Source organism: Dendropsophus ebraccatus, chromosome 5, assembly GCF_027789765.1.
Source record: "Dendropsophus ebraccatus isolate aDenEbr1 chromosome 5, aDenEbr1.pat, whole genome shotgun sequence".
Taxonomy (NCBI): domain Eukaryota; kingdom Metazoa; phylum Chordata; class Amphibia; order Anura; family Hylidae; genus Dendropsophus; species Dendropsophus ebraccatus.
This window is the reverse complement of record NC_091458.1, coordinates 64,255,096-64,267,669: the sequence shown is the minus strand read 5'-3', so window position 1 is coordinate 64,267,669 and position 12,574 is coordinate 64,255,096. Positions and strand designations below refer to the sequence as shown.

Genomic DNA, 12,574 nt, shown 5'->3' with positions numbered 1-12,574 from the left:
GCATCTGCATTGAAAGTTTCCTTTAGCAGTGACAGTAGTTTCATATGGCCAAAAGTGGTGGTAGATTCCCTTTTAAAAGCCATAGGACAAGACATGAAGAAATGATTTAGTATTGATTCCTCATAGGAACAGACCTGGCATTCTCCAGGGGTACCTTACTGTCTGGATGTGATTGGGCACAGGAGTTCATAATATGGGTGGTTGTAATAAGATTGGCCATGGGGAAAAAAAAGCCCAGGAGTACAATCTCTAGGGTTACTCTTCTGTTTGCAATCCTTTTTGTCTCTGACTGACAATGTATGTGGCTCGCTCTTTCACAGGCAACATCTACTGGACAGATCAAGGCTTTGATGTCATCGAAGTGGCTCGCTTAAATGGCTCCTTCCGCTATGTTGTCATATCCAAAGGACTAGACAAGCCCCGGGCCATTACTGTGCATCCAGAGAAAGGGTAAAGCACATAAATATTCAATGTAAATCTCTGTCGATGTTGACTGTGTTCTAGCTTCTCTTACTTACTTTGATTCCTTTTCTCTTTGACCTGTTAGATATCTGTTTTGGACAGAATGGGGTCAATTCCCACGCATAGAGCGGTCATTCCTAGATGGAAGTGGAAGAACTGTTCTGGTTGATGTCAGTATCAGTTGGCCCAATGGAGTCTCAATAGATTATGAGGTATGAGATCTATCACTTGTCATGAAATGCTCATGGTCTACTAGAAATTAATAAGACCTCCTTCAAGATCACGGTCTTACACAAGCACTTACATAACTTCATGCTGTATTTTCTAATGTAAGCGAGGGCATATTGCCAGGTTATGTCATCACTTACTCTAGTCAATGGTGGGAACTGCTGGGACCTTCACCATTCTTTACAGTTTTACTATTTTCCCTTTACAGTGATGCTTCTGGCCACCTGCTGTGCAGACAACTACATCAGGGCCCTATAAGCTTGAATGGAGTCTGTCGTAATTCCTTACACAGTGGGTGGCTGGGGGCTGGATCATTAGAAATGTCTATGTTGTCAAGTGTCACACATTAGGTGGCAGTGAAATTGGAAACTTTTCCTTTATGCTTACTCTTTTCCAAGCCAGTCAAAATGTAAATTCTTGTACTAGATCAGTGTAGACAAAAATCAGTTCAAACTGGAACGTCATTTTCTGAATTATTTTGATCTGATTGATCATGTTTATGAACCAATTTATGTCTAGCTCTATAGTACTCACATATATCCTATTTGTTCGGTATAGGTGGGCTCACTCTTATTTTTGGATAACCAATCCTGTTATTGCTTTTCTGGGACATATTGTGGGGCAGTGCAGTGGCTTACCCTTTCAGATTGTATATATTAATATATGGTGTATGTGGTCAGTGGCAAATGTTAGCCTTTCTTGTCTTACAGGAAGGAAAGCTATACTGGTGTGATGCTCGCACTGATAAAATTGAGAGAATTGATTTAGAAACTGGGAAGAACAGAGAGGTTGTACTGTCCAACAACAACATGGACATGTTCTCGGTGTCTGTCTTTGAAGATTACATCTACTGGAGTGACAGGTGAGGATTCTCGCAGATGTTCCTAGTGTCCCTTTTCTAATGCATTCTTTCCACCTGTCAAGCACATTTCTCTTTTACAGTCTATGGTAATGTCCTGTATTGCTGGGGATAGCAATGAGTAATAGGAATATGTGCTGCCTATTTACAGTAATGAAGAGACTTATTAACTGTGTCTTTATATGATGGCGTCTTTTATAAGACATGTTCTGCTTTACTAGCTGGACAGCCGCAACCCTTCCAGCTAACATAACAATTACCACAATGTCTTATCCTGCATATTACACATGGGCTGAGGGTACGCCAAAAGGGCTTTATGTGCAGGCTGGTAAGATATTGACTATAGATGAGCTTCTGCAATGAAACCCCAATCCACAAGATCCACAGGAGTTCAAAATAAGGGACATATAGAGGGAGATGGGACCCCTATGTAACCTAGGATTTGCTCAATTGAAGATTTCATCAGGTCATAACTAGTGATGAGCAAACTTGCTGAAAGAGAAGTTGGATGCAGCTCTAGGGAGTCATGAAAAACATGGATACAGCCGCAGGTTGTGTCCATGTTTTCCTGGAAAACGAACATTGCCAAATCTGAACTTTCTACAAGTTTGCTCATCACTAGTCATGACCTCACAAAGTGTGCAGTATTAAGGCATGTTATGTGTTGCCTTTTTATCTCTCTGTTTCAGTTTTGTGTATATTTATTAGCCTATTTTCTGAATGTATTTTCAGATTCTCAACAATTCATAGGGCAGTTTCTTAGTACATGGGGGTCCTGGCCCTGCTGTATACACCCCAGTTTGGAAGACGCTTGCTAGAAAAAGTAAACCCTGTCTTCTCATTTGTGAGACAAAATAACCCAAGGATTCTGTTGCTTACCGGCCAAGGCATTTATACTCTGTTTACATCCCGTCCTATGTTCATGTGGTATCCATGCCAGGAAAATCCTCAACCTATGGGCCTGATTGTAAACATTAGGCTAATACATACCTGTCCAATGTATGTCCAAAGAACTTTGGAAATGCACCTTGCCATATAGATGTGTTCAGCATATACATTGGGAGCATTTCCGAGTGCATATGGTGAAAGCTGTCAGTAAAAGTGGAAAAATGATATAACTGGTTGGACACAATGCACAAAATAAGGAAATGTTTCCACATGACTAGAAATTAGATACAACGGCTTAACTTATTGCTGCGTTTACACGGAACGATTATTGTTTGAAATTTCGCATAAACAATCGCATTTGAGCAATAATCGTACCATGTAAACACAGCAAACGATCAAACGACGAGCGAGAAATCGTTCATTTTGATCTTTCAACATGTTCTTAAATCGTCTTAAATTCGCAGATCACTTTGTGTAAACAGTTTTTTACCGATTTACCCCATGTAAAAGATGGCCTTAAGTGATCTTAAAAATGATCGCAACAACGATTTTTCTTCGAATTTTCTAACGATTTATTCGTCTAAACGCTGATCGTTATAAAAACCAAATCGTTGCTTCAAAATCGTTAAACGATCGATTGGGCGAATTACCGCTCCGTGTAAACGCAGCATATGTGTCCACAATATATGTAACAGGTGGTCTTTATATACGTTGATTCAAGATCTTTTGATACTTCTGAAGTTTTGTGACTTGTGCTCTTGTCTTTTAGGACTCATGCTAATGGCTCCATCAAGAGAGGGCACAAAGACAATGCTACCGAATCTGTATCTCTGAGAACCGGAATTGGAGTGCAGCTTAAAGATATCAAGGTGTTCAACAAAAACCGACAAAAGGGTAAATAAATTATTGGTTATAAATTCATCATATAGTAGCGCACATTACTTCCTCTGAAGTAATAGAGAAATAGTAACCTGTAGGGCTGTAAAGAGGCACAGAACATAAAACTTTATAGAAAAAGAAGGCTATGTCAATGACACGTTTTCGACTGTATGTTTTGGCCTTGTATATTACATGCCTAGCTTTCTGGGTGTAAAGACTGCGGACATGATGTGGGTTTTACTTGAGCGCTTATGTTTTACATTTCAGGAACCAATGTGTGTGCAGAAAACAATGGTGGCTGCCAACAGTTGTGTTTGTACCGTGGTGGACGTCAGCGTACTTGTGCCTGTGCCCATGGCATGCTTGCAGAAAATGGTCTAAGCTGCAGAGAGTATGATGGTTACCTCTTGTATTCAGAACGAACCATTCTAAAAAGCATACATCTTTCGGATGAAAGTAGCCTTAATGCTCCTGTTAAGCCTTTTGAAGACCATGATCACATGAAGAACGTCATTGCCCTGGCGTTTGACTATAGGGAAAGTGACAAAGGAGGGACACGTATCTTCTACAGTGATATACATTTTGGAAACATTCAACAGATCAACAATGATGGCACAGGACGCAAGACTGTAGTGGAAAGTAAGTTGTTTGGTTAAATTCTCTAAGCCCCTTGGCAGTCCATCCTAGGGCTGATCGACTGGTATTAAAGGGTATTCCCATTTGATGAGCAGGGAACAGCAGCACAGCTAGACTTAGGTGAATGGGGTGGACAGTGCCCAGCACAGCTGATGGCCAGGAGCACTACTGTGCCAAACCAGCACTGAGGCCTCTTTGTTTCTTCAAATTAATGTAGGGGCACTATCAGTCAAAGGCCTGGTTCACATCACGATTATGCTATCAATTTAATGTATCCGTTTTATTAAAAAAAAGGATGCAAAAATGGATGCAGTGCTATGCCATTCACTTTGATCCGTACTACATTGACTTCCATTATAAAAAATGTATCAAAACAGATCACAGAATAAAGGGAAATTCATAGTGATTTTACACTGGAGTAGGACCAGTTGAATGTTAGAATGACCATATATAGTTTTATATAAAACTCTGTCACATGTATAGTAAAATGTCTCTCTATTATGACAGATGTGGGTTCGGTGGAGGGGCTGGCGTACCATCGTGGCTGGGACACCTTGTACTGGACCAGTTACACCACTTCTACCATCACCCGTCACACTGTTGACCAAAGCCGCTTTGGGGCTTTTGAGAGGGAGACTGTAGTGACCATGTCTGGAGATGATCACCCTCGTGCCTTTGTCCTGGATGAATGTCAAAAGTAGGTGATTCTTCATTGCATGTTTTACCCCTATTACCCAAGGTTCATTAGAAGACATACCTTCATCCATGACCTTGCTCGCATTGCGCTGTGCATCAGTTGCACTGTTTGGATCCCCCTTTTATTGCACTTACCTGTGGGATTTACATGGATGTCATTTGTTATAATGGGATGTTTCTCCTTTTTACCAGCGTATGTCACACTGACATATGCTGCTCTCTCTAGGAATAGTTAAAAATGATTAGGTTTGGCAGTCTTCATAGTAAGGTGCGTCATTATTTCCAGACTTCTGTTCAAGTTTTATAATTCTCTTACAGCTTTATGTTCTGGACCAACTGGAATGAGCAGCACCCCAGTATTATGAGGGCTACACTGGCAGGTGGCAATGTGCTTATAATCATTGACCGGGACATCCGCACTCCTAATGGACTGGCCATTGACCATAGGGCAGAGAAACTGTACTTCTCTGATGCCACTCTGGACAAGATTGAGCGCTGTGAATATGATGGAACTAACAGACATGTAAGTGGAGTCTAAAGTTCAAGCCATATTTATCTTATCAGCATCGGACATTTACTTCTCTTATTACCTATCCAAGCAGAGCTGTGGTAGGTGAATCGGGAGTATAAAAGTTGCAATAGAGCATCGGTCTAGAGTGACCTTAAAGTGTCACTGTCGTTTAATTTTTTTTTGCAGAAATCAATAGCCCAGGTGATTTTAAGAAACTTGGGTTTATTAACCGAAAAATGCATCTTTATCATGAAAAATCAGTTTGAAGCTCCCCCCTGTCTTTATTGTTCTCTTATGGAGAGGGTAGGGGTGGAGGGAGATGAGGAACCAAAACAGGACAACAAAAAGTTAAAGAGTCACTGTCGTATATATATATTTTTTTTTTTGCAGAAATCAATAGTCTAGGCGATTTTAAGAAACTTTGTAATTGGGTTAATTGGGCAAATATGCCATTATCTGCATTTAAAAAGCCTTTTCCAGGTCTCCTCCCCTCCCTCCTCTTTTCAGGAAATTGTGATTTGTTGCATCAGATACAACCCTGTCTGTTCTATAGAGAGGGAAGGGGGGGAGGAGGAAGGAGGGAGATTGTTCTCTGCTCTCTGCTGCCAACTAAATGATTACAAAGCCTGGACCTCTATTAAAGCTGTATTCAGAGGTCAGAGAGGTAAGTGCCAGAGGAGATAGCCTGTGATGTAGCTGTAACTTAACTCTTTGTTGTCCTGTTTTTGTGCCTCATCTCTCTCCACCCCTCCCCTCTCCATACACAATTATGAAGACAGGGGGAGATCTTCAAACTTCTTTTTCGTGATAAAAATGCATTTTTCGGTTAATAAACCCAATTATAAAGTTTCTTAAAATTGCCTATACTATTGATTTCTGCAAAAAGAATTTAAACGACAGTGACACTTTGATTTACAGCAACATCACCGAGCTATCTCCTCTTAAGTCAGCACTGACCTCTCTGACCTCTGAACACAGTCTTTCACATAGCTTTTGCTGTGTAGTCCTTTGTTCTCTGCTGGCGACTAATCTCCCTCCTCCCCCCTCACCTCTCCATAGAACAGACAGGGCCTGACTGATGGAAAACAGTCAAGATTTCCTGATAATGAGCAGTCGAGATTTCCTGAGAGAGAGGTAGGGGGACCTGGGGAAAGCCTTTTTGAATGCAGATAATGGCATATTTGCCCAATAAACCCAATTACAAAGTTTCTTAAAGGGCTTATCCAGTGCTACAAAAACATGGCCACTGTCTTTCAGAGAGAACGCGACTCTTGTCTCCAGTTCAGGTGCGATTTGCAATTAAGCTTCATTCACTGCAATGGAGCTGAGCAGCAAATTCCCACCCAAGCTGGAGACAAGAGTGGGGCTGCCTCTGGAAAAAAGTGGCCATGGCTTTAAAGGGGTTATCCAGCGCTACAAAAACATGGCCACTTTCCCCCTACTTTTGTCTCCAGATTGGGTGGGGTTTTGAAACTCTGTTCCATAAAAGTAAATGGAGCTTAATTGCAAACTGCACCTGAACTGCAGACAATAATAGGGGAAAAAGTGGCCATGTTTTTGTAGCCCTGGATAACCCCTTTAAAATCGCCTGGACTGTTGATTTCTGCAAAAAAATGAAACAGTGACAGTTTAAAAGTTATCATAAGAAAGTGTAGTTTGTCTAAATTATTATTAACATTAGTTGCTAACAGTGAAACACAGAAAATAGAACCCAACAGCCTGTGCTTGCAGTGTATTTATCTTGAGTTTCATTTAGAGGAAATGAAGGTAACCTACTGTATATGTCCTGTAGCCACTTGTCACTCAATAGGTTTTTAATGCAGCTTTTTTTTTAGTCCAAACCAGGAAATAATTCAAATGAGATGGAAACCATAAAGACCAGCCACTTTGTGGCCCCATACATATTAGTCAAAAGTTGTGTGAACCTTCTGTTTTTGTTTTGCTGTGTCTGATCTTTTTTCTGTCTCACCCTCTTCCCCCCTCCATTCTGAGGCGTCTAATGTAAACAAGTCCCTGGATGGCTTTATCTGTAACTTTGTAGCTTCTTTGCAATGCTGGGATGGACTCACTGTCATTAATGCTTGGATTGAATTGTCTCACCATGGGCCGCAACATATGAAAAGTTATGTTTGAGTATAACACCCCTTTAAGCACAGTGCATTTAGCTCCACATCATCTGTATGTCTGTGATCTCTAAAAGTATTAACACATTTTTTCATAGAATGTGAACCGTCTGTTGGAGGTATACATATACTGTGAGGGTTGCATTTATTTTGGACATGCCTCTGGGCGTAACATATACCAGCCCAGTAAGGGCTAAAAGTACACTCCCTGCTGGTCTCTATTAGAGCATCATGGATGTGTTGGGCATATATAATAGGGGCTTTCCCTAGCATATCCACTGAGCAGAGCCTTAGACATCAGGCTTTTTTTCTGGTAATTATTGTTTTGGCTGTGGGTCTGTGCTTCATGTCTGTGTCTCTCTCTATTCTTATTTCAGTGGATATTAAAGTCTGATCCGGTCCACCCCTTTGGTCTCGCTGTATATGGTGATTACATCTTTTGGACAGACTGGGTTCGACGAGCAGTTCAACGTGCAAATAAATATGATGGCTCAGACCTGAAACTCCTGAGAGGGGACATCCCTCAGCAGCCTATGGGCATTATTGCTGTGGCAAATGATACCAACAGCTGTAAGTACTAAATTATGCTGCTGCTGATAATGATAGCAATAGGCAGTGGCCAAAAGCAGCCAGTATCAGCAACAGAGACTATAGAATCTTGCTGGACCAGACAGTGCTGAAAATAAGAGTGTATATCATCCCGACTAAAAACATATACCTGCTTCAAACATAAGGCTATGTTCAGACTTGGTTTAACAGCGTCCATTGCAAAGCAACGGACGTTGTCAAACTGCCGGCTGTTGGGCTGCATTCAAGATGTTCCTGCAGCCGATACCTCTGTATCAGCTGCAGGAATGTTCTTTTTTTTTTTCTTTTTGAACATCGACTTGCGGGCACAGTCTTGTGTGCCCGCAAATCGATTAGCCAATCGCTTCAATGTAATGTGCGGCCGTTGCTGCACATTACTTTGTGTGAACAGTTATTATTTCTGGACAATGTTTACGGAAATAATAGGCAGGTAGATTTATTTTAACGCCTGTTCTAAAGAATGAGAATTAACATAAAGCTGTGTGAACACCGCGGGCGGCATTGCATAGACTTCAATGCAATTCCGCCCCTGCAGTAAAGAACGGAAGCTGATTCCATTGCAATCAGCATCCATTCTTTACTGAAAAATAATGCTGCCTGAACATAGCCTAGTACTGTGTTTAGAACAATAAGACTGTATCTACAGTGTTTCCTTTGTCTGAGAAAAGCTGGCCTATGTTGTGAACACCTTGCACATAGCGCCACCTATATGTTAGTAAATATATTGCAATTTTTATTGTATAAATTTTCTAGATATTCTGGTTATATACTGCTAATATATACAGTAAAATAAGAACATCCCACCACTGTTGCGTATGACTGTTTGCATGCTTTATTAGTATTACTGGCATATGATTTACTTGTTTATTTTTATCTAGAGAACACCATAGCTTTTCTTAGTTGCACATAATATAATAGTAATGCTTTGCATTTGATTCTTTTTTTCCTAGGTGAGCTATCTCCTTGCAGCAACAACAGTATATGTCAAGACCTTTGCCTTCTCACTGCAGATGGGAGGGTGAACTGCTCCTGCAGAGGAGATAGGATTCTACAGGAGGATTTCACATGTAAAGGTATTGCCTATAATTATTACATTACTACATCATTGCTCCAGCAGGCAGCTACTTTCTTGGTAATTGTGCCCGAAGATGTGGAATATAAAAGCAGCATCTCTGTACTAGTTTATAACTCTTAGAGCTTGATGCTAAATACTCTACACTGTGTACTTATCTGTCGTCTTTTATTGAACAGCCCAGAACTCCACCTGCAACCCACATGATGAGTTTGAGTGTGGGAATGGTGACTGCATAAACTACAGCCTGACATGTGACACTGTGGCTCACTGCAAAGACAAGGCAGATGAGAAGCACTCCTACTGTGGTGAGTTTCCTTGGACAAAAGTGAATATTCTAAAAAAAAAAAAAAAGTTTCATTGTCCATTTTTATTCATGATGACCGAGAGCTTATAGAGTACCTGTCACTAAAAATAATTTTTGACATATCAGACATGTCAAAAGTTATTGATCACAGAGGGTCTCACTTCTGACACCTGACACCAGGAGATATAGCCGGGGTGAGATCGCAGCAGTGCAATCCACTCACTAGCCGGCTGTGCATTCAATTAATATTTTTCAAAGTAAGTCTATGAGAAAATATTAACAGAATTTGTATATATAATCTAGTTAGAGTGCAGCAGCATCCAAGTAGATCATTCAAGGCTTAATTCACATGTCCAGGTACAGGTAATAAGCAATGTTTTAATCAATGTGTTCTTTATCAAGCATACATACGTATATGTATATCTACTTGGATGCTGTCGGGCTCTACCTATATTAGAAGTGACACTGTCTGCCTCTGGTATTGCTGACCCACTGGTGTGCATCTTCCACTCCATCTACTGTTGGAGCATGTTCCATTGGTGCTTTGTTCTGGTACATCTGATGACATGTCAAAAGGTATTTTGTAGTGACAGTGCCTATTTAAAGGGGTATTCCAATCTGGGTAATTATGCCCTATCAACAATATGCTTTCTTGAGAACAGGCACCCTTAAATCCCTGCTGAATAGAGCTGTGGGCCATGTGTGTGTGCCACTGCTTCATCCATTCTCTACACAGTCCAATGCAGCTTTCAGCTCCATAGGAAATGAATCTCAATTAGTTATGCCGTATCCTGTGCATACTAATCCTGGGGCATAACTAATCCAGATGAGAATACCCCTTTTAAGAGAGCACTGACCCAACACAAGAAGTACCTTGAGTCTTAAAATACAGATGCAGCAGTGCTGAGTTTGTAATTTAAAGGGGATGTCCGGTGGAAAAAAATACTGGCTAATCAAGTAAATAAATGAGCATTTCTCATCTTACCAATCACCACCACTGCTTTCTGTCCTCAACAGGCAGTGTCGGACTGGCCCACCAGAGGACCGGAGGATCCTCCGGTGGGCCCCCACCTTTAGAACCTGCACAAACACTGACTGACATGTCTATTTCACTGGTTCTTCATTGGTGGGCCCCCAGGATCATTTCCTCTGCTGGGCCCCAGATACCCCAGTCCCACACTGTCAACAGGTCCCTGCTTATCTCCAGTATTTGGCCCCATCTCAATACAACAGAGGGAAAGCCTGATCAGCCAATCTGTGGCTGCGGTGGGTCACTGTCGTGGCCATTGATAGGCTTAGCAGGCATTTCCTGCATCACATTTACAAGATCTGCTCCATTTCTATGGTAGCTTGTAGTATGAGACTTTTATAGATCTCTATATGCTACCTTAAATTGTTCCCTTGTGTTTCAAGATTATGAAGCATAAACACTATGAAAAACAAGTAGTATACAGAACACAATGTGCAGGTTTTTGTTTCGCTTTTTCCCCCATTGTGAAATAATAATTATTCCCATATGTATCTCTGTTAACCATTAGTCAACCTCGCTAAAAGTCCCATTATAAGCATCGTGGGTGTTACAGGACTAAGATCATGAAGGTAATAAAATACATGGTGTATTGTTTACTGCCTGTTGTCTACAGCTAATCGCCGGTGCAAGAAGGGCTTCCGCCACTGCCTGAATGGACGTTGCATCTCCACTGCCAACTGGTGCAATGGTCTTGATGATTGCGGTGACAACTCGGATGAGATATCTTGCAACAGTGAGTATGTCCAGCCAGCTATTAACCCCTGTGTTGCTACTTCAGACAGATTATGTTATGAGTGCAGAGAATTGTAGCTTACATAAGGGCGTAGAGTCATATAAAGTTTTGTAAAACAGACTTGATACACTTCAGCGGGATAACATCAGTCCGGTTATTAGCACCAGATGTTGTTATCGGGACTGCACATAGCAATCTGTAAGCACTATAAAAATGTTCCAGTACTTCATAAATAATTCATGAAACTGAGACGTGCATAGCAAAAGTATCGTATGGATGCCGCTTTTCAAAATAGTAAATTCGCCTCTCTACTATTAAATGGTCTTACCACCAATTCTTCTCTGACCCTTTTTGTATATTACAGAGACCTCATGTGCCCCAGAAGAGTTCCGCTGCCGGGATGGAAGCTGTATTGGTAACTCAAGTCGCTGTAACCAGCTTATTGACTGTGATGATGCCACCGATGAGATGAATTGCAGTAAGTAATAATATCATAGTAGATCTGCACATGTCTCTAGCTGTGGGCCAAAGTCTATCCATTCTTGACCAGAGGGCTGCCAAGGACTTCTCAAGTCTTTCGGATGTACAGCTCTAGTTATCTTTAGCAGTACCCAGTGGAGTGGAGTGGAAATTTACACTGTAGTAACTGTCAGCTACTATATGGTTAACACTAACCTTGTACGTGAAGATTATTTTTGCAAACAGGTCTTGTCACTAAAGTTTTGGCAACATTTGTCCAACTATATTTTCATACTCTGCTCATCTATGAGGCCATATGCTGTCTGCTGTCCATCTTTATGTCAACACGTTGTCCATGTGCTGCCCATCTATATGGTGCTCATGTTATTTATCCATATTCTGTCCATACGCTCCCCATCCATAAGTCCATACTCTTCCAATCCATGTTTCCATGTGCTTTCTATCCATTTATCTATACACTGCTTGCTCATAAGCCACTCATTCTTGTCTCAATGCACTGTCCCACCATATGCTGCCTGTCCATGTGTCCCCAAACTCCCCATCCATACTTTGTTCTTCCATATGCACATATGCTGTCCATCCATATATGCACACACTATCCATCCATACACTGCTTGTCCATGTGTCCATATGTTGTCCATCCTCATGTCCATAGGTTTCCCCACTATATATGCATATACCACCCTTCCACATGTGTCCATACACTTTCTACTCGTGTATCCATACCCCACCCAGCTATACAGTATGTCCATACAATTCTAATTGCTTTTTTGTTTTTTGCCCCTAGACATCACTGACTGCAGCACTTACTTCAAATTGGGAGTCAAAGGAGGAACATTTCAAAAGTGTGAGAAGACCTCTCTCTGCTATATCCCCAGCTGGGTCTGCGATGGCTCAAATGATTGTGGAGACTTCACTGATGAGATGAACTGCCCAGGTTAAATAAATTAACATCATTAAAATATATAGAATTTTTAAAAAGGATGTATAAATTATGTTAATAACTACAAAAAAGTAGGAGGTCACGTCCAGTGTAAATGTATTTGTTAGTGGGTTTTGAAAGGTAATTGAACATATTTAAA

At 41.1% G+C, this 12,574-nt stretch overlaps 1 protein-coding gene across 2 annotated transcripts in view; it reads left to right on the top strand.

The window, feature by feature from the left end:
• LRP1 (LDL receptor related protein 1) overlaps positions 1 to 12,574 on the top strand; it is a 217,407-nt gene that overhangs the window by 161,080 nt on the left and 43,753 nt on the right. For both annotated transcript variants that reach the window (XM_069970390.1, XM_069970388.1), the window contains exons 37-49: positions 321 to 450; positions 548 to 674; positions 1,401 to 1,552; positions 3,207 to 3,331; positions 3,584 to 3,955; positions 4,460 to 4,649; positions 4,967 to 5,171; positions 7,660 to 7,852; positions 8,821 to 8,943; positions 9,122 to 9,250; positions 10,893 to 11,012; positions 11,377 to 11,490; positions 12,280 to 12,429. In XM_069970390.1, the coding sequence (XP_069826491.1) occupies positions 321 to 450; positions 548 to 674; positions 1,401 to 1,552; positions 3,207 to 3,331; positions 3,584 to 3,955; positions 4,460 to 4,649; positions 4,967 to 5,171; positions 7,660 to 7,852; positions 8,821 to 8,943; positions 9,122 to 9,250; positions 10,893 to 11,012; positions 11,377 to 11,490; positions 12,280 to 12,429 (2,130 nt within the window). The remainder of the gene's footprint in view (positions 1 to 320; positions 451 to 547; positions 675 to 1,400; positions 1,553 to 3,206; positions 3,332 to 3,583; positions 3,956 to 4,459; positions 4,650 to 4,966; positions 5,172 to 7,659; positions 7,853 to 8,820; positions 8,944 to 9,121; positions 9,251 to 10,892; positions 11,013 to 11,376; positions 11,491 to 12,279; positions 12,430 to 12,574) is intronic.